Below are 18,416 nucleotides of genomic sequence, written 5' to 3' on the forward strand. Positions count from 1 at the left end.
ATTAGGGAGGGGTCCGCACCACCGTTTTAGCACAGATCTATTAAACTTTAACTAGACGGATACGTATTGTTTTAGATCTCTTAGTATATGCTTAGGCGGAGGAGAGTAAAAGGCAATCATCGCGGTAGAAGAGAGCCCTACAGGGATGGATAGCTTTTCTGACGGGCTCGGCTTGGCACGAGATGACTACCAGGATCGCAGCTGGGAGAAGAATCGCATTTTTAAACAGATAGATATGGTGTCGGAATTGATCCGTGGTCGGGATAAGATGGGATGGGATGAGATAGACAGACCAACATAGCGAATTTATAGGCATTAGAGAGCTTCGCTGCACTACGTGTCCTTATTACAACTATAGTTCGTTGTATTATTATCTTATCGCAACCGTAGTTCGCTGTTCTGCTACCTTCGTCGCAACCGTGTTATAGTTGTCGTACCTAATAGAGTTGTGCCTTATTGTTATATACCCATTAAGAGGTTTATAATATTTTAGTAGTATTACTAAACTATTCCTAAGGGTTTGAAGCATGGTCTCGCAGACGTAAGTCTCTCAGACCCTCACCCGATTTTTTACTTTGACTGTAGTCATTTTTTTAATACCCGATTTCGGCAGGTTAGGGTGTNGCCTGCCATTCTTTTCTGAGATAATTGATCTGATACGCTATATAGCAAACAGAGAAAAAAAAAGTCAAGTCATAGGGATGATGCTCAATGATTGTTTATGAGCTCGCTTCTGGTGTCTGTCGAACCTCGGGAAGGATTTCAGGTGAACCCAACACCTGTCAGGGAACTTAACGCGAAATATGCAGAACTATTCCCGCCACAAGACATCCATAGCATGGCCTCCTCGCTGTATCGGCGAGCGGCAACAAACATATATAAAACATCAGACGACCAGTTCATCCATGGTCACGGTAATTAATATGGGCAGAGTGAAGGATGAGCTCCATCGTTAACTATGACGTGAAGGCAGTTTGAATCCTGGCCCAACCATTGCTGCACTTGGCATGCCGGAGGATTTGCCAGAGATCACTGTCCTACCAGAATCTTACAAACCATACATGGGGATATGTTCAGAGCGTACGGCGACTGGTCTTGAAGTACTACTAAACGAAGATGCAAAACAAGCCTGCACAATTGTGCGGAAACGAGAGGATTTTCTGATGAGCGAACATGGACGAGCAAATACAAACACAGCCTTGTACGAAGTTCATCATATGAGATTTGCTGGACAGGCAGCTAGCTGGTGACCATCAACTAGAGACACATCACTTCGAAGGCCGTTGGCCGGATTGAAAGTTGTGGACCTAACGCGTGTGATAGCAGGGCCTTCTATCTCACGTGGCCTGGCTGAGTTGGGCGCCAGTGTCATGCGAGTGGTAGCTCTACACCTACCCTACTTCACTGGCATGCATCCTTATCTAAACTGGGGAAAATGGAATGCGTTTCTGGACCTTCGAAAAGCCGAGGACTACGATCGTCTGCGGCGGCTTATGGAGGATTTCGATGTTGTGGTGGATGGGTATCGACCTGGAAGGTCCGAGAAATATGGTTTTGGTATGGAAAAGGTCATGGAGATGTGTCGGTCGCAAGCAAGAGGTATTATATATGCCCGTGAGAATTCTTATGTAAGTTTTCCAGGCTAAAAGATTGATCCAGCTAACTGTAGCTAGGGCTGGCATGGTCCTTGGAAATATAGGAGTGGATGACAGCCTATCAGTGACGCGGTAAGAAACAGTTTAAACGTACGACTCGAGAGCCTTTGCTGAACAAAACGGGGGCGGTAGAACACAGGGATATCCTTTGGCTTTGGACAAGCAATGGGTCTCAATGAGCCTTGCACTCCAGTGTGGCCAAATTCCAATCACTGGTACGACTGCTACATTCTCTATGAGTGACTTGCGAGAAGCTGACGGCGACAGTGGGGGGTGTTATAGGATGTACTGCGGTGATACAAGCCTTGACAGAACGTGGAGCACAAGGTGGATCGTATGTGGTGGTTGACATTGCTCTAAATCATCACAACAGCTGGCTTGCAGATATCTGCGGAGAGTATCCAAAGCCTGTTTGGGAGGATGTGTGGACTAGAAACGGGCGGCATGTTTTCCGACATTACGAGATCATGAACGTGACAGTACCGGCATATCTAGGAATGATCAAACGACATTCCTACGATGTACTATTTCTCCCCGAATTCTTCGAGAGGAGGCTAAGTAAGGCTTTGAATATCGAGGTGCAAGTGGTTAAACCCGTAGTCCAATATCCGACTGGCAGCATAGAGTTAGGCTACAACGTTGGGACAAGAGGTAACGGTGTTGACTGACCAACATGGCCTGAAGATCTATCCACAGACATTGTAGAAGAGCCTGTATATTCTTAGACTGATTCGACGTTGTATTAGCTGATTGAATGTACAATTGAGAGAAAGCCTCTTTACATAGGGCCGTTTTTGCTTGATGTGGCAAAAAAAACCAGGCGAAAACGTATATCAATTGATACTAGAAAGGGAAGCTTTGACTGACTCACTCGCATCTGTTCCAAAACCTTCTTTGCCATACCAGACGATAGTCTACCTAGAATGGTAATGTGCTCAGTCCGCTCTACTACCTACAATGCAAACCCTTTCGAATAGCCTGTACATATAGATCCTGCATGACGTTTCGTCCTCAATACCACTTGCGCTAGATTGGCACATTGGCGCAACATAACCATGATGCGTAAAAACATACTAATAATGAGTGCAATGTGAATGTCAGTGCTTAGATTTCAGTCAAAGTGGTAGCGCAATGCGACAAGAGAGTCCGGGGGAGAGGGTCTAATAATGGTTGTTCTGTTCATTTATTTGCGATACGCCATAGCTCCTCCAACGACTAGGTATGCTGTACCATGCATATAGCTTGCCTCTTCTGAGCAGAGGAACGCGAAAACACGACCAACATCCACTGGCTGGCCTACACGCTGGAGCGGAATGCTAGCGCCTAGAGCCGCTCGTTGATCAGCCGTTGAGATAGCTTCTAGTGCTGGCGTGTCTGTATAACCAGGACAGAAAGCATTCACACGAATACCGTGTGCCCCATAATCCATAGAGTCAGTCTTCACAAGCCCAATGATCCCAAATTTTGTACTAGCATATGGAGAGGCACCGGGAGAAGCATTAAGGCCAGCCATGGAAGACGTAGATACGATACATCCCCGACACTTGTCCTCCGACAGTGGCTGCTTGAGCATCTGGCGGATCTCGGCGGGATGGCATAAAAATGTCTTATGGAGTCATCAGCAGATGCACTGAATAGCAAACAGAGAACGCGACTCACACCATATAAATTGACGGCAACTACTTTGTCATAGGTTGCAACATCCACGTCTGTTACCGGCGTTCGAGGTGGACATATGCCGGCAATGTTGCATACGTAGTCGAGCCGGCCAAATCGAGCTACACATCTGGCCCCGAAGTCATCCACAGACACTTCGTCTGTAACATCAAGATAAGCTATATCTAAATCTGCACTCGGGGCCTGTTTTATAATAACTTCCCGAGTACTATGTAGACCTGCTTCGTTTACATCGCCGAGAAGAAATCTCTGACAACCTGCTTGCGCAAAAGCGATAGCGGCGCCCCGACAAATGCCTAAAATACTTGTTATCATCAAAATCGATAAGAGTGTCACCTTATAGGGAAAATCCGGCCATTATCTGACGCTGTACCGGTGATGAGAGCGGATCCTTTCAATGAACCAGGCATGACTAGTTAGTCGCGCTGGAGCAACAAAGGTGAATGACTTCCAGTGTGAGTTTTTGTGTTCATTATGAAGAAGCGGTTATGTTCCAAGTGATCCTTTACCGCTCTAAACCCTGTGGAAACGCCAAGTATCCTGTTCGGGGTAAGCGTTCTGTTACGCGCCGAAAATGGCTTTTGATTGACTCTCGGTCCGACGGCACTTTGTGTAACTCCAGTGACTTGTGTTCTGCTACGGGCTGACGAAAAACGTGGTGCACTCAGCTCCGCCCAATAGTGATTTCAACGTCCGAACATTCTTAGGTCGAACCCATATATCGGCACGAACAGATTGAGGTCGTGGCTGTCGTTAAAGAAAGTGAGTGAACAAGATGGACCTACGATATCCTGGGTAGCTTTGACAACCAATGCTGGCACTAGTAAGCCTGCAGACGCCCCTATCCCAATAGTGTTACATACTTATATGTGCTTAGCTGTTGGATCCGCAGTAGTCCACAGCTTTGTAGACGCTGGTTATGAGCGGATTATTGTTTGCGACGACTCGCTCGCCGCTATGGAAAGTTTGAAAATTCCGGGTTTGAAAGGCTCCATCCAGATTCATAGTTTACGACTTGATCACGATGATGATGAGAACTGGGAAAGAACCATCTTGGCTGCCAGTAATGTATTCGGCGATATTAACGATTGTGTGAATTGCTCAGAAGTCATCCCAGCGATAGCGTTGTCAAAGCCAACAACTGATCTCGAGCCAACTGATTTCAAAGGTGGTCTACAAGACTCAAGAGCAGTATGTTTCGCCGTATTATACAATGATAGACAGTTCCAATTAACATTGTGACTATAGTTGTGGCTGTGTTGTCGAGCTCAACTTCGCTACTCTCAATCGCAGCCTGCGAACCCAGGAGCCCGGACCATTGTAAATATCATCCCTTATAGCAACCTAGGTACACATCCTGCCCATGCAATACTTGCAGCTTCTACTTATGGTAGAGTTGGCATGACGAAGACATTTGAAAAGGACTGCAATGGTTCATACATTCGAGTAAATGCGGTATGTCCTGCATTGACTGTGAGTCAAACTGGCAATGCCCCGATACTTGAACAGCACCTCTGAACAACTGGGGGATCGATTTCGTAGAATGAGGTGGCGAGTGCTGCACTGTTTCTGTCTGTAGACTTGGCGTGTGGAATAAATGGTATCATTCTGCCAATTGACGATGGTTGGTCTTTGCAACACAATTAGGTGTTCGTCTATGGATTGCTATCTTGAGGATGTAGAATCAAGTTTACAGTGCTAGGACAGCGATCTGTTCGCGTGCGCACGGGCCGCGGAACAACAACGCGTTTTTCATAGAGCTCTCTTTTCTTTAACACTATATTACTGCACCTATATAACGTCTTTTTCTACTAATATTTCGGCTAATCGAATGCGAGAATATAAATTATTAGAGGCCTAGCGCACGTATACTATTGCGTAGTTTAAAGGTAGTTTATTAATAGCTGAAATTACTAATGCGCTTAACTATACTTAACGCTATATCTAAAAAACTATATCCTACTAGAAAGATTATTACCACATTAAATTACTACTTTAGATAGGCTCGAAACTAATATTATTTAGTAGAGATTATTGTTAGCTATTATAGATTGTAAAGAAAAATCTATTTATGAAGTACGCAGATCTTATACGGGAGGCTAGACTATAATATAGTACTAATAGGCAGCCTCTAGTATTACGACGTATGATCTAACGCGTATTAGCTAATAATAGATTATATAAGTTTAGAGCTGCTTATTAACTAAAAATTAGTATACTAGTAGTAAAAAAGTATCTAGATCAGGCTTAGCGTTAGAGAAACTTCGCATTTCATCGTAATACTCTAATATTTAGTAACGAGTATAGTATCGCCTGCGGATCTAGCCGTAATATACTATAGTTATAGAGATTACCTATATAAAAATAGTCCTATAAGATAATAGAAGCTGTCTCTACTACCTAGCAACCAGCTCGTATGGTCTAGGGCGCGATATAGATAGCGGAGGGGGGTCAGATTAGGCGTAGCCCGTTGGTAATTATGACACGCGATATATCGGCTCAGCGGCATAGATACACCTCCAACAGTTATACCCAAGCGTTAGAGGAAGGCCTACTACCTATCTATAGAGCTGGGCAGCATTTTATGCAGGATAACGCACTAATTTATAAGTTAAATATCTTAAAGGATTAGCTAGATATTTATAATATTAATACTATAGATTAGCCACCTTACTCACCCGATTTGAACCCTATTAAGCACCTCTAGTGGGCTCTGAAGAAGGAGGTATATTAGCAAAACCTAGATATTGATAGTATCTGTTTAGTAGAAAGCTGGGTTAAGTTTGAAGATTGCTTAAAAAGAGCATAGGTAGCTATACCCGACGAGCTGATATATAGCCTTATCACATCTATGCTATAACGCCTAGACGCCTACAGACTCGCGCGAGGCTACTAGACTAAATATTAGGTATAAAATAATTAATTTGCGACTTTAATGGTCTTTTTTAGTTAAGTTATCGTAGTGTTATAGTGGTTTAGAAATGAGTGCTCGGATTCGGGTTTGGTGGGGCGAACAGATCAGTGCGCCCGACTGTATACCGGGAAGTAATCATCTTATATTCGATCCATAATGTAGCCGCTATTCGTTCGAAAGATCTATCAGTCCTCCATTCCATGGATACATTCAATAATCCAATCAACCATTCTTGTATCGGTCTTTTCGCGCAAGGCTAGTTCAATAAAGTTGGACCCTAAAGCCCAGACATGCATCAGTCCCCATTTTATATGCAACTCCCATTTAACACCCGCTTCTTGACACCTGCATGCCCAGTCTTTGGAGTCTGAGAGTGCAAACTCAGCTGCACGGACAAATACACGCTGAGGATTTAGGCCGTTTATTCTTTGCAGGGGCTGAAGAAGCGGATTGACTTCTGCGTCTGTACTTGAATAAACACCGAGGAATGCTTTGGCCATGACAGGCACTGCGGTGTTGGCGTTTGCAAGGAAGTCACTCATGACAGCTTGATTGCCACCTTCATATGCAGAGAGTGACATATCCACCCAAGGAGATATCAAGATTGACCCTGCCGGTTGCGGAAGCTGTTCTTGCTGCGCTTGGATTGCCGATAGAACACTCAGTCCTCTACCAGCAGAGTCACCCATGAACATGATATTGGAAGACGGTATTTTCATAGCTAGCAGATTGCTATAGGCGGCGAGGAAAGCCTTTCGTTGTGCAGGATGAGGTGCCTCATTACTGAGAGCGTTTGGACTGTTAGTACATATATTCGTTCAAAAGACAGTATGATGCGATTTACTCACGATACTCTACACTAATAAACATGGTGTTCATGCCTTTGGACTTTGCGACGGCAATTCAGCGCTTGAAATACCAAAAATATATACGTGCTTCTCCTCTCGCATATCTACCACCATGGGCATATAAGACGATAGTCAGTGCGTTAATGTCAATCGCTTCTTCAGGCAAACCAGCCGGATTGTCCGAAACTATATACCCGCTCCATCCCTTTCCAGAGACGGGAGAGGCTTGATTGTCAAAATAGGTAGCCGGCAAGGGATGGGTGAGAGTCGGAAAATGTAGAGAAGTGGAACTTAGGTACGCTTTCTGTATTTCAATGCAGAATGACTGATATCACGGAAAGTTTGGAAGTAGAATATGATGGAGCATGCAAAGAAGTATTTGTGCAAAGAAGCAATACCAAAAACTACCAGCCTATAAGGGGTCCTGCAGCATTGATCGCAAAGCGGTAAGCATGATGAATATAAGAGAATCACACAGCAACACCATGTAATTTAGAGCAACGTTGGTGGGACTTGGTACGAAAATGTGTATGATAGATGTGCTTGCGATATTCCTAGTGTCTGCTATCAATTTACGTGGTATAGTCATATATCCCAAATCCTTGCACCAACTTTATGCTTGCTAATCCGTTGATTGAGTAGGCACCGAAAATACGACTGGGTCAGATGAGATAGCCGCATACATGGCAGATGTCGCGAAGCAGCATGATCTACTTCGTTTTGTAAAACTTGAGCACGAAATCACACAGGCTGAATGGCTGTAGGGCCAGGGGAAATGGAAAATCACGATCCGTGGCCCCAACGGAGTTGTGGAAGACCGCGCCGATTTCTTCATCAATGGTGGCGGTTGTTTGAAGTCTGCCTAACGTATTTTACAAGCGAGCGGCGCGTACAAGCGAGCGGCGCACCCCACCAACTTTGCACACCTCTCTACGTATACAGCTCTACCATAACTAAATAAAATTTATATATATTAAGGTAGTGGATTAAACACTATCTAGAGTATCTTTCTTACATGTACGCGAATTATGGCCAGTCTCTCTACACCTGCTACACCGCGCTAGAGCCTGGCGGCTAACACCTGATCGCTCTCCTCCTTGACGCTTTTTATAAGCAATCTGCTGATCAGCCTCGCGCTAAGTGAGTAGATCTTCTCTAGCTCCCTTTGTTAGCACTCCTTGCTTCTGTATCTGCTTCTTCTTACGCTGTCTACGCTTTGTTGCGGCTTCGTTCGCCTTCTTAAGGCTGGCTATCCGATTGCGCATTAGCTCAGCCGAGAGCATCATTACCTCAGCCCCCTTCTTAAGCTGGTTAATTGCTATAATAATTGAAGCTGGCGATGAGCCTTGATGCCGCTAAACGCGATCACGTATTAACGTTAATTGAGCTTTAAGCTCGCGTGTGTTGCTAGGCGTGCGAGCCTGCTAGAGAGCCTCTAGAATAGCTGGTGGAGTAGGCGTACGGAGCTTTATATCAAGCCTTGATAGAACAGCATCTAGCTGGAGAGGAACAAGGCCTGCGCCGCGGAAGGCAGAGCAGATATTGGCTGCCGTAAAGGATCGATCGAACGCTACCTTTAACGCTGGTAGAAACTCAAGCTTGGTGATGTGGTTGATGTGATGGCGGATTAGGCTCTCTACCTCGCGGCTGTACGCGCGCTTTAACGGCGAGAAGCAGCCAACGTTAAGAGGCTAGAGTAGTTGAGATGAGTGAGGCGGCATGCAGAGCGTATATTTGTTGTTCTCCTTGTAGAACTCTTGAAACTCTAGAGACTGGTGGCTCTCATGGCCGTCAAGAATAAGCAGGCGACGTGTGCCGATAACGCGAGTTTTCGTGTAGGCATTAAAGTGCTTTATCTATGCGACACCTAGCTCGTTGTTCGTCTAGCTATTGTTACTGACTGCGATTACCTAATCGCGCGGGATCTCTGCCTCCTCGTACCAGGCAGATAGGTGATACTGGCCAGCAAAGACAAGGAATGGTGGGACTGCCCAGCCAGCTGCGTTGATTGCTGCGATCAGCGTCACCCACTCATGATTGCCTGGCTCAACTGCCTTTGGCCGGCCCCTCCTCTCTAACGCTGTTACGACTAGCTGAGTTGTAATCTTGCCTATTATAAAGCTAGCTTCGTCGAAGTTGTAGACGTCCTTATTATAGATACTATACTTGGCCTTTGTCTGCTCTACAAGCTTAAACTAGTTCTTAATTAAAACTGGATCTTCGTATAGAGCTCTCTGCCTATTATAAGCTCGATTAAACCGCGTCGTAAGCCTGTCTGTACGATTGACAAAGTTACGCGGCCAGTGGACGCCAACCTGGCCAGCGCCGCGTGTAGCTAACAGTCTATTAGCCATATCGCGCACAGCTGCGTAGGTAGGCGAGAATCCACGTAGGTCAAGATCAAGTATATAATTAATAATCACCTCCTCTTCTAGCTTGGTAAGCTTCTTTGAGTTGGGCNGGCAATCGCGTCGGGCAGGCCTGCCAGCGCGTCGGCGCCGGAGCGTCGTCTCAGCTATATTGTAGAGTGCTGCGGCATGTTTATTGCTTTGGATCTGTTTACTAGCTATAGAGGAGATAGCAAGCTGTACATCTGCTTCATTTGATACTATTTGAGTAACGTTGCGTGGAGCCATGGTATGATAAGATGAGAGAGGTGTGCAAAGTTGGTGGGGTGCGCCGCTCGCTTGTACGCGCCGCTCGCTTGTAAAACACGTTATCCTATCCATATGTTTCGCGAATTCTGCTAACATCACCCATGTATCAATAGCCGATGGCGCTGGCCTGATACACCACTGGTCTTCATGACTTCAAAGGAGGTGCATACTGCTCAATGGGATCGCGACTACAATCTACATGGCAAACGCGTGCTTCACATTGGCATCGGGAGTTCAGGCGTACAAGTCATTCCCTCTGTATTATCTAAAGTAAAGGAGTTACATGTTGTAGCAGTGAGTAGCATATCCACGGTCAGAAGACCATTTTTGTTACTGATATACAACAATCAGCGCCCACTGGTGTGGATAACAGACGGGTAGGCATGGAATATTATCAACAATAGGATTCTGTGTTTACTCAGACTATAGTTTTGCTCAGAATTGGTCTGTGATCAATGAGGGAAACTTCACATGTGCGTACTAGTATACGCGGTTACGACACCTCATTAACTCTTCTCTATTCAAGATACCCATGCCGTGAAGGAGCGCTTGCGCAACGACCAAAAGCATTGCCTGGCATATTGCAAGGCAATAGTGTCTAAGTTGAATGTTAGATTCAAACCTAGCCTCAACGACACTCCTGAAGCAGCAGCAGCGAAAGAGGTGCGTCATTTGGAAGCATGTTTTGAGAACTTCAGATGTTAATTGTTTGCTCATAGTTCTCTATCAAAGAGATGTCACGTAAGCTAGGCTATAATACTCGCCTGATAGAAAACCTTATCCCGAAGGCATTTAGCGTTGGTTGTCGGAGGCCGACCCCAGGTAATGGTAAGGGAATGCTTGTCTGTTCCTCGCGAGAAAGTGACGACTGAATACGCCTTTAGGTTTCTTGAAGGCTTTTACAGATGAGAAAACAGTTGTTCACTTTGGTGAAATCCCTGAGATCACTGCCAATGGCTTCAAAGACCCCAAAGGCCAAGAACATGAGGTAGACACGATCATCTGCGCCACAGGGTATGTATACTTTACTGGTGCCTGTAAAGAGCACATATTGACCAAGAAAATCACTAGGTTCGACACCCCATTTATGCCGCCTTTTCGAGTTCTCTATAACGGCAAAAACCTCCAGGACAACTTTCGTGGCGACATCAAGGGCTACCTAGGTCTTACATACCGTATGTAACAGTTGAGCAAATGCATCAATGCGTTTATACACTTCTGTTCGCTAACCCTTGTCCGGCTGAAGTTCCCAATTACTTTGTCTTTCCTGGTGGATATGGACCTTTGGGTCAGTATTATTGGAAACACTTCACGAAAAGCGATTACTAAAACAACAATCGTAGTTCATGGTTCTGTTCTACCGAAGGTCGAGCACTATACGGACTACGTGCTTCAGATACTTGAGAAAGCACGAACAGATAACGTGAAACGTTTGTCTATCAAGAGATCAGTTTCCGACTTCACCCGCTATGCAGATGAGTATCTGAAACGGACAACTTGGTCGGGGTGGGTAAATTTCTTAAACTGTATATTGTCCAATCCAAATTTCAACTTCAATCATAGTCCTTGTAGCTCATGGCTCCGCAATGGCAAGACCTCGAATAAACCAGTACTTTGGCCCGGGTCTCGAATTCACCGTAAGTTTTTACTCTCACTCCAGCCGCCAGAATGTTAAGTTTCACTAATGTTTACATGAGAACTCACAGTTCTTCAACGTCCAAGATTCGAACATTTCGACTTTGTTTATCTAGATGGAAACTTATGCTCGTTCTTAGGAGATGGATTTGATATACGAGAGGTAGACGGCGTAAGTGATACAAGGCTCATATGCCTGATTGCTAACACTACTGTAGCGAGACCTGACATGGTACATGGGCTTGCTGGATGGCGAGGATACTCAGCCAGGTCCATTCGAAACGAACATGGAGGATGGTGGCGGCAAGCTTACGGGCGTCAAAAACATAGTATGCTAGCAAAAATACGACTTGGGAACATCTAACTTGCATACGTTTAGCTACCATTTTTAATGCTTTGCTGGTGATGTGTTCCATTTTCTTAGTGGACCAAGACCCCGCGCTGTCCCGGCGGTTAGTGTTGCGCGCACATCCTGCTCGGCCCGACATAGCTCAAAGGAACACTGGGCTGACTCGGGCTTACGTACTAGTTACGCAATAACCTCGGCATCATCACGCGACTAGTTCACAACGCGGCGGCTATGTGGCCATGTTCCACTGCTGCATTCTTACCCATCATATACGTTAATACGACAAGGTTAATTTCTCGAGAGACATTGTTCTAATCAGATTACATCCTACACTTAGAACTAAGGGCTCCGTTCAAAAGGAATGTTTCCAAAGTCAGCGAAAGGGCCGTTGCCGTTTGATATAAATATTGCAGATCCGAAAGGAAGAATTCAAGAGTACATTGATCGCTATCAAAAAGACAGGACCTATACCGTAAGATGTTAGAATCCTTAACATGTACTATCTGTCTTCTAATCCATTTTAACCACCAGGGGCATGAAGCAACATTGATGAGTGTGATACACGTAACATCTGCTTCGCGAAATGATGTAAAAGGTAAGGGGGATGAAGCAGAAGCAACGTTCGAGCTTGAAGTTGTACCTCAATTGTGTAACCCTTTGGATAATATGCATGGTGGCGCGATGGCTCTGCTAGCAGATATGACCACGACTATGGCTGGAGCTCCTATTGCACGACAGGGTTGGTGGGAGTTTGGCGGGGTCTCTCGAACTTTGAGTGTCACCTACATCCGCCCGGCTCTCTTAGGTACTACCGTAGTTGTGACGTGTGTTCTTAGGAGCGCAAGCTCAAGGCTGTGTGAGTTCATCTCGTTTCTAGATTGCTTAATTTAGTTTGAAGAGCTGACTTATGGCGAGCGGTCATTCAATTTGAAGCCAGAGACAAGGTGACTGGAAAGTTGCTTGCGCTTGCTGAACATGGTAAAAATGCACTTGTTGCGCAAGTTCGTCCAGAAAAGGCGGGCTGTCTATAAAGCAATGCACAGCACTTGAGTTTCTTTTCCATGGGGTCTTGTAGCCACATAGTTTTGACTTTTCGAAGAACATACTAGATCTGCCAAGAAGCGAATCCGTCTACACTGAGTACGTACTCTGTACTGAAGAGAGTATTGCTCGAAAAGTCCAAAATCCAAAATCTATAGATGAAAGATCGCGGTTCGATTTAGACTTTTGAGACGTGAACAGACTTTCATCTTGTGCCATGACGTCATCAATGTGGAGACCTGTGTCGAAATAGTCCAATGACCCTGAAGGCCCAACTGAACATCTTCAGCATCCATCATAAGGATGGCCTCGTGTCTTGAGATACGATGGGGAACGCGATTCCGGTGCGCAGGGCTTCCTCGATCATCAGCTGATCGGTTGGTTCGATATCAGGTTTTATCAACAGTTCAGTGCATAATGCAACTAGCGTAGCAACAGCAGTCGAGCTAGAGTGGAAATCAGACGAGGCATTGAGGACACAAAGCCATCATGTAACTTACAAGGACGTAGGCAAGAATTGCCCAACTCGATATGTGACGGCTCTACGTACAATTGCGTCAAGCTCAAATATAGCTCTATGCAGCGAGTCGGCCATTCGATTGCGTTCGATGTCTCCAAGCGGGTAGTTCTTGCTTGCACTTCGATAAATCATGCATTCTAGCCGATAGCATCAGGCCATCAACACCAAAGTCCAAACGCCTTCATTCTTCCAATCTCGGACCGATTCCAATCGTAGTGAGCGTGGCAAGGCGAGCCGCCACTCAAAGATATCATCAACAAGGATAGAAATTTTGCTCTTGTCCATATTCGCTGAGCTGCGCGACAAAACCGCACTGTGAGCCAGATTCCCTGTAAAGTCAGGTCAGTAGAACAAGGAAGAGAGCCAAATATGTTGTTATATCTATCGTGGCAAGTTTACACAAGTGTATCAAAAGGTCTGGGTGGTGTGTCTGCACAGGGAATAAGATACTGATGAGACCCTGCGGGCAGGTTGCTTCATCTTCAGGCCAATCATCCTTGGTGAGAGGTAATGTGTCAAAATCTCCAGCTCGTAAATGTCTAATGTTATCTAAACCGGAAATACTCGTCAGGATATCCCGTATCTATGTAGATCAGATCATTCAGTTCACGAGGGTAGGCACATTGTATGACTCACGTAAAGCGTCCACCAAATGCGTTTCAAAAGCGCGTAGAATTTCGCGCCAAGATCATCAGCGATACGCCTGCACCACGACTAAGCTTAGCCCGTGCCAAATGCACCCATCATCGGATTCAAGAGTTGATGTGATTACCTTTTATTGAGACCCATCTTAACTGCGATGCGGGCAGCATTGCACCTCCAAAAAGAAAAGTCCTTTCCAATGAAATAAGATCTCCACGATGTACCAAGTAATAGGGAGCCTTGTAGCACGACAAGCTGATCTTTTTCACAGTTTAAATCGTATAACAAGACAGCTCTGCGGTAAAAAGTCTTTTGCGCATCAGCATGATCAGTGAAGCCTGCGCGGGCAATGAGTTCCTTGCTAGTATATGGTGTAATACTTGCGAAGAGTGCTTGTATCAAGAACAAAGAATACTTTTTTCGATCAAATTGTACCAGAAACTCAGCTCGATCAATGATGGGGGCGTAGGGAAATCCATATTGAAAGTAAATTTTGAACATATCCATACTATAGGCAATCAGCGAGGCTAAGTAGAAAGCAGCACTTTACTTACCAAATTTCGCGTGGAGGCAAGTCAAAGACGCCCTTCTTATGCAAATAGCTGATGTCATGCTCGTCGAGACCGCAAAGTTCATCATCGCGGCGTACATGTGAGGCGCCACGATCAATGGCGATGAGGTTTCTAGAATCCCGCCCAGCCAGCACTTCTCCCAGAATTCCTAGGGCGTCGAGACTGTTGTGATACTCTAGCACTTTGCCCCAAGACGACCCTGTTGTGGTTGGCTGAACACGTGTGCTGATGGTTGCTATCTCCTGACAAACCCGTGCCAAGATATCGTCACCATTTTCCTCTTGTAGGTTTGACTGAGATAGGGGTACATCCTGCCCCCAATCGCCATCGATCTGGGCTTCATTCATGTGATTGTAGTCTTCACCTGGCAGATGTGAATTGGAGATTAAATCGGTGATCCCAAACCCCATCGCGGGGAGGCTGGGCTGCTGTCCTTCCATCTGCGCGTTGGTCGAAGCAGCTTCAGCGAGCGAATCCAATCTTCCATTACCATCAAGACGTTGACACGAAGTGTTATCATCAGTAATGATATTGGGATGTTGGCTCAGCTGTTCTCTGTTTATAGTGCTGCCACAACCATTATCGATTCGGGCGCGTTTGTGTCGATTGATTGTACGCTTCTGTCTGGGAGGTATGACACACTCATGAATGCGATGAGCATCGCGACAACAGGTGCAGGGTATGTTGGAAATGGCGTCACACCTGAGCTTCCGCTCACGACATGGCGTGCACGCCTCGCTAGGCATACTTAGAGCGCCGTTGATCAATTGCTATAAAAACACATGAAATAGGTGAAGAGTAACTCGAGAAGAATAAAGGGAGTTAATGAGAAAAACGATGTTCAAGCCATGTATAACTGCGGTCGGGCAGCTGATCGTGGCGCGTGGCAGAGAGTAGCTTGATATTGGTAGGGGAAACATTGGTAACTTTCAGGCATTCACATCTTCTATGCCACGCTCAGTCGGCGAAGCTCTTGGTGACGGTAATCAATTAGCATTATAGACGGGGGCCGACAAGTACGACTGCGCGGGAAATATGCTGCGACCACAGAATAAGGTTACCCCCAATCTTACCGTTGTTCGATGGACAATAACAGTAGTTAGAATTCTCACTGGGAGTACTATAGAAAGTAGATAGGACTCAGCGAACGGTGTATTGTCCTCTGCCTAGAGATTGAGCACGCCGCCTAGATTGACTATATTATACAAATGCTATCTCCTATCTGAGTCGAACAAGCAAACTCGAGTCGGAGTTTTCTTTTTTGATCTGATCCTGCCAAAGCTACAGCGCCAGACTGGGCAGACATGCGTTAAGGCAATCCATTTAACTGACAGCAAGCACTCTCATCATCAAGACGCGGCGCTGACATGACAGTGCATCATTCCGTTGCAACTGCTATTTTAGCTATTTTTATCCTATGCCTCGTATATAGCCTGATGTAGCTAGCAATCGCGGTAGGCGGCGAGTCATTTAGTGTGTACCTTGCTCACTAATTGTGTCTTTTACCGGGGGGATTCAGCGTTAGCGTGTGGACATTCCCTATCTGTCAGAACTTAGAAGCAACTGTCTAGCACGGAATTCTAGATTTACGTTTTAGCCGGGCCCAATCGTATGTGTCATAGTATCACCGAAGTGTCAGAGCAATCAAAAACAAGCATTTAGTACGGAACATTGAGTTTACGCCTTCGCCTACTCTGGCCATGACTCCTCTTCTGTAGCCTGTCACGAAACTATAAATGAGCCGAGACGTGCTAATACTAGCTGCAATCGCAAACAAAAAACACTTCCATCACACCCTAGCATGTCTTTCATCTCCCTCGTCACTTTTGGGATACTTCTCAGCCCATGCTTAGCAAATTTTCACATAATGAGTTGTGAGGCCGCGGGTGGGCTCGGAAGTCAAACATATCAGGATGCGGCCGTAAGTCTTTCTATATTAACACTAACTCTGACTCCTCAAGGTTAGACCCAAGAGCCGTATCAAAACTTTATCAGCTGACTATTGTTTTGCAGGCTATTACCCTAAATTCTAACACATATAACTGTGCCGGACTATCTAACGCCGCTTACCTCGGCAACTGGAATGGACGCGGTCATGCGCCTTCATTTATGTCGACAGACCAGGGTAAAACATGTGGTTACGATCTCAACTTCTATTCAGAGGGTCAAAATTTCGGGTTCTACAAGAGTGGTGGTAACGGCCAGAAATTGGGTGATTGTTATCCGGACTCTGGTGGCGAGTTACGTTGTCCTATCGTCGCTGGTATGCGCGACTGTACCTCATCCTATATTTGCTACGGATCAGTTTGTTAGATAGCTGGCCTCCCACATAGTTATGGACCATCTTTACAAAACATATTACGAGTGTAATCCAACTATTACTAAACAACATGGATCAACCTAGGCCGGCCACAGTTATTGTACAGGGAAATCGTATTATAATGATTATCCTATTATAGTCGTATATCAGCGGTGGCCTATATAAAACTTTAGCTATAGACCATTCTATCTAACTAGTCACACATAGTTTAGTACGTTATACTATCTTACGTAACTATAGTACATTAGCCTTTATCTAGCTAGGCTGTTACTAGCTTTCTTAACGCCTAGTACTAAAGAGTAGTTAAATCATAAAGACATGTATAGAGTAGTTACACTTTCTTTTAATACACTCTTTAAAAGAAAATCAAATAGTACTACTGAAATTGTTCTTATTCTTCTTAATTTCTCTTCTAAAATTATTATCATTTTAGAAATAATATTATAGAGATACTACAAAAAATATAAATTAAAAAGGTAATGATTCTGAGCTAGTAAGATTTTATGGAATTTAGAGCTATTAATGATTGAATTAAGAATTTGGAGAGCTTAGAAGTAGTAGTTTTACTCAGAGAGAACTATCGCCTATTTAGTCACCACGCTAAACCTCTATAATTACTCGAAGTAAAATCTAACCCTATATTAGTTTTTTATTTAAAATAAACTTTTGAATGTAGTATATTTTCTATTTAAACCTTTATTTTATATTATATATATTATAATAATCGTTTAGCTTAATATAAAATATTTTAAATATATAAATAGAAGATACAGGAATGATCTCTATAGACTATGATTTTTCTATTAGTAATTAAGTTATAATAGATACCAGTGCTAGATAAACTAGCGCTAAGGTTCTATTATATTATTATAATAGTAAATTAAAAAAGATTTTAAGTCATCTTTCTATTTTTAAAATATAAATTTATACTCTTCTATAATAACTTATAACTTAAGTTTTTTTCTCTATTCACTATATAGCGTATTAGGTTATTTACCCTAGAAAAGAATAGTAAACTATACTCTAACTTAATAAAATTAACTCTTTAGAAAAACTTTATAGTTAAAGTAAAAAACTAAGTAAAAGTCTAAGAGAATTATATCTCTTAGACTCTAATTTAAGATATTAGAAATAGCTTAGTTATAATTTATAAAGTTCTTAATAGATATATAACTATAAAATATAACTCTATAAAGTATAATTACTATAATATAGTTATAGTAAAGTTAGTATAATAGTAAACTATGTTAGAGATCTAAGCTATTTAGCTAATCTCTAATAGAATATATCTATTAATCTCTAATCTATGTTAAGACGATACTGATCCCTAACCTAAGTTAACATTACACTCTGGTCTTAACGATCTAAATAATCTATTAATCCCTAATCTAATCTATCTATCTATTAGAAACAAGATTACGTAATCTATTACTAAGATAGATTCTTTTAGAATCTAGAGTAGCTAGTATATATAGAGGTAGAATAACTAGTAGATAGAGAGTAGAGANGATTATAACTATAAGAGTAGATTATAAGAATAAGATTAGACTACTAGATTAGATTAATCTAATCCTTATCTCTCTCCT

General features: G+C 43.8%; 10 protein-coding genes across 10 annotated transcripts; 6 read left to right on the forward strand and 4 right to left on the reverse strand.

Moving 5' to 3' along the window:
• Positions 1–721: 721 nt before the first annotated feature.
• Positions 722–2,323, forward strand: COCVIDRAFT_43128 (hypothetical protein; the record flags this gene model as incomplete). The annotated part of the gene is made up of 5 exons (XM_014694820.1): positions 722–914; positions 970–1,246; positions 1,280–1,628; positions 1,674–1,701; positions 1,923–2,323. The coding sequence occupies 5 exons, from the start codon at positions 722–724 to the stop codon at positions 2,321–2,323; spliced, it is 1,248 nt and encodes a 415-aa protein (XP_014550306.1).
• A 515-nt stretch (positions 2,324–2,838) lies between these two features.
• On the reverse strand, positions 2,839–3,742 carry COCVIDRAFT_43129 (hypothetical protein; the record flags this gene model as incomplete). Its single annotated transcript, XM_014694821.1, has 3 exons — positions 2,839–3,261; positions 3,315–3,636; positions 3,699–3,742. 3 exons carry the CDS (start codon positions 3,740–3,742, stop codon positions 2,839–2,841), a joined length of 789 nt encoding a protein of 262 aa, XP_014550307.1.
• A 457-nt stretch (positions 3,743–4,199) lies between these two features.
• On the forward strand, positions 4,200–4,850 carry COCVIDRAFT_115799 (hypothetical protein; the record flags this gene model as incomplete). Its single annotated transcript, XM_014694822.1, has 2 exons — positions 4,200–4,523; positions 4,581–4,850. The coding sequence occupies 2 exons, from the start codon at positions 4,200–4,202 to the stop codon at positions 4,848–4,850; spliced, it is 594 nt and encodes a 197-aa protein (XP_014550308.1).
• Positions 4,851–5,793: 943 nt separating this feature from the next.
• On the forward strand, positions 5,794–5,964 carry COCVIDRAFT_115804 (hypothetical protein; the record flags this gene model as incomplete). Its single annotated transcript, XM_014694823.1, has 1 exon — positions 5,794–5,964. A coding segment is annotated over one exon (171 nt), but the record flags the coding sequence as incomplete, so codon positions are not given.
• Positions 5,965–6,431: 467 nt separating this feature from the next.
• Positions 6,432–7,116, reverse strand: COCVIDRAFT_21202 (hypothetical protein; the record flags this gene model as incomplete). Its single annotated transcript, XM_014694824.1, has 2 exons — positions 6,432–7,044; positions 7,091–7,116. 2 exons carry the CDS (start codon positions 7,114–7,116, stop codon positions 6,432–6,434), a joined length of 639 nt encoding a protein of 212 aa, XP_014550310.1.
• Positions 7,117–7,506: 390 nt separating this feature from the next.
• COCVIDRAFT_115812 (hypothetical protein) lies at positions 7,507–7,683 on the reverse strand (the record flags this gene model as incomplete). Its single annotated transcript, XM_014694825.1, has 1 exon — positions 7,507–7,683. One exon carries the CDS (start codon positions 7,681–7,683, stop codon positions 7,507–7,509), a length of 177 nt encoding a protein of 58 aa, XP_014550311.1.
• Positions 7,684–7,777: 94 nt separating this feature from the next.
• COCVIDRAFT_43130 (hypothetical protein) lies at positions 7,778–11,724 on the forward strand (the record flags this gene model as incomplete). The annotated part of the gene is made up of 13 exons (XM_014694826.1): positions 7,778–7,854; positions 9,865–10,045; positions 10,103–10,128; positions 10,181–10,224; positions 10,278–10,360; positions 10,471–10,579; positions 10,636–10,765; positions 10,823–10,926; positions 10,998–11,039; positions 11,095–11,257; positions 11,315–11,388; positions 11,449–11,558; positions 11,605–11,724. The coding sequence occupies 13 exons, from the start codon at positions 7,778–7,780 to the stop codon at positions 11,722–11,724; spliced, it is 1,263 nt and encodes a 420-aa protein (XP_014550312.1).
• A 632-nt stretch (positions 11,725–12,356) lies between these two features.
• COCVIDRAFT_77327 (hypothetical protein) lies at positions 12,357–12,718 on the forward strand (the record flags this gene model as incomplete). Its single annotated transcript, XM_014694827.1, has 2 exons — positions 12,357–12,591; positions 12,651–12,718. Coding segments are annotated over 2 exons (303 nt in total), but the record flags the coding sequence as incomplete, so codon positions are not given.
• A 353-nt stretch (positions 12,719–13,071) lies between these two features.
• Positions 13,072–15,256, reverse strand: COCVIDRAFT_43132 (hypothetical protein; the record flags this gene model as incomplete). The annotated part of the gene is made up of 9 exons (XM_014694828.1): positions 13,072–13,222; positions 13,277–13,433; positions 13,538–13,625; positions 13,733–13,879; positions 13,933–13,999; positions 14,069–14,317; positions 14,493–14,709; positions 14,875–15,134; positions 15,213–15,256. The coding sequence occupies 9 exons, from the start codon at positions 15,254–15,256 to the stop codon at positions 13,072–13,074; spliced, it is 1,380 nt and encodes a 459-aa protein (XP_014550314.1).
• Positions 15,257–16,311: 1,055 nt separating this feature from the next.
• Positions 16,312–17,078, forward strand: COCVIDRAFT_21205 (hypothetical protein; the record flags this gene model as incomplete). The annotated part of the gene is made up of 3 exons (XM_014694829.1): positions 16,312–16,431; positions 16,524–16,773; positions 17,071–17,078. The coding sequence occupies 3 exons, from the start codon at positions 16,312–16,314 to the stop codon at positions 17,076–17,078; spliced, it is 378 nt and encodes a 125-aa protein (XP_014550315.1).
• Between the last annotated feature and the right edge of the window lie 1,338 nt (positions 17,079–18,416).

Source organism: Bipolaris victoriae (genome assembly GCF_000527765.1).
Source record: "Bipolaris victoriae FI3 unplaced genomic scaffold scaffold_205, whole genome shotgun sequence".
Taxonomy (NCBI): domain Eukaryota; kingdom Fungi; phylum Ascomycota; class Dothideomycetes; order Pleosporales; family Pleosporaceae; genus Bipolaris; species Bipolaris victoriae.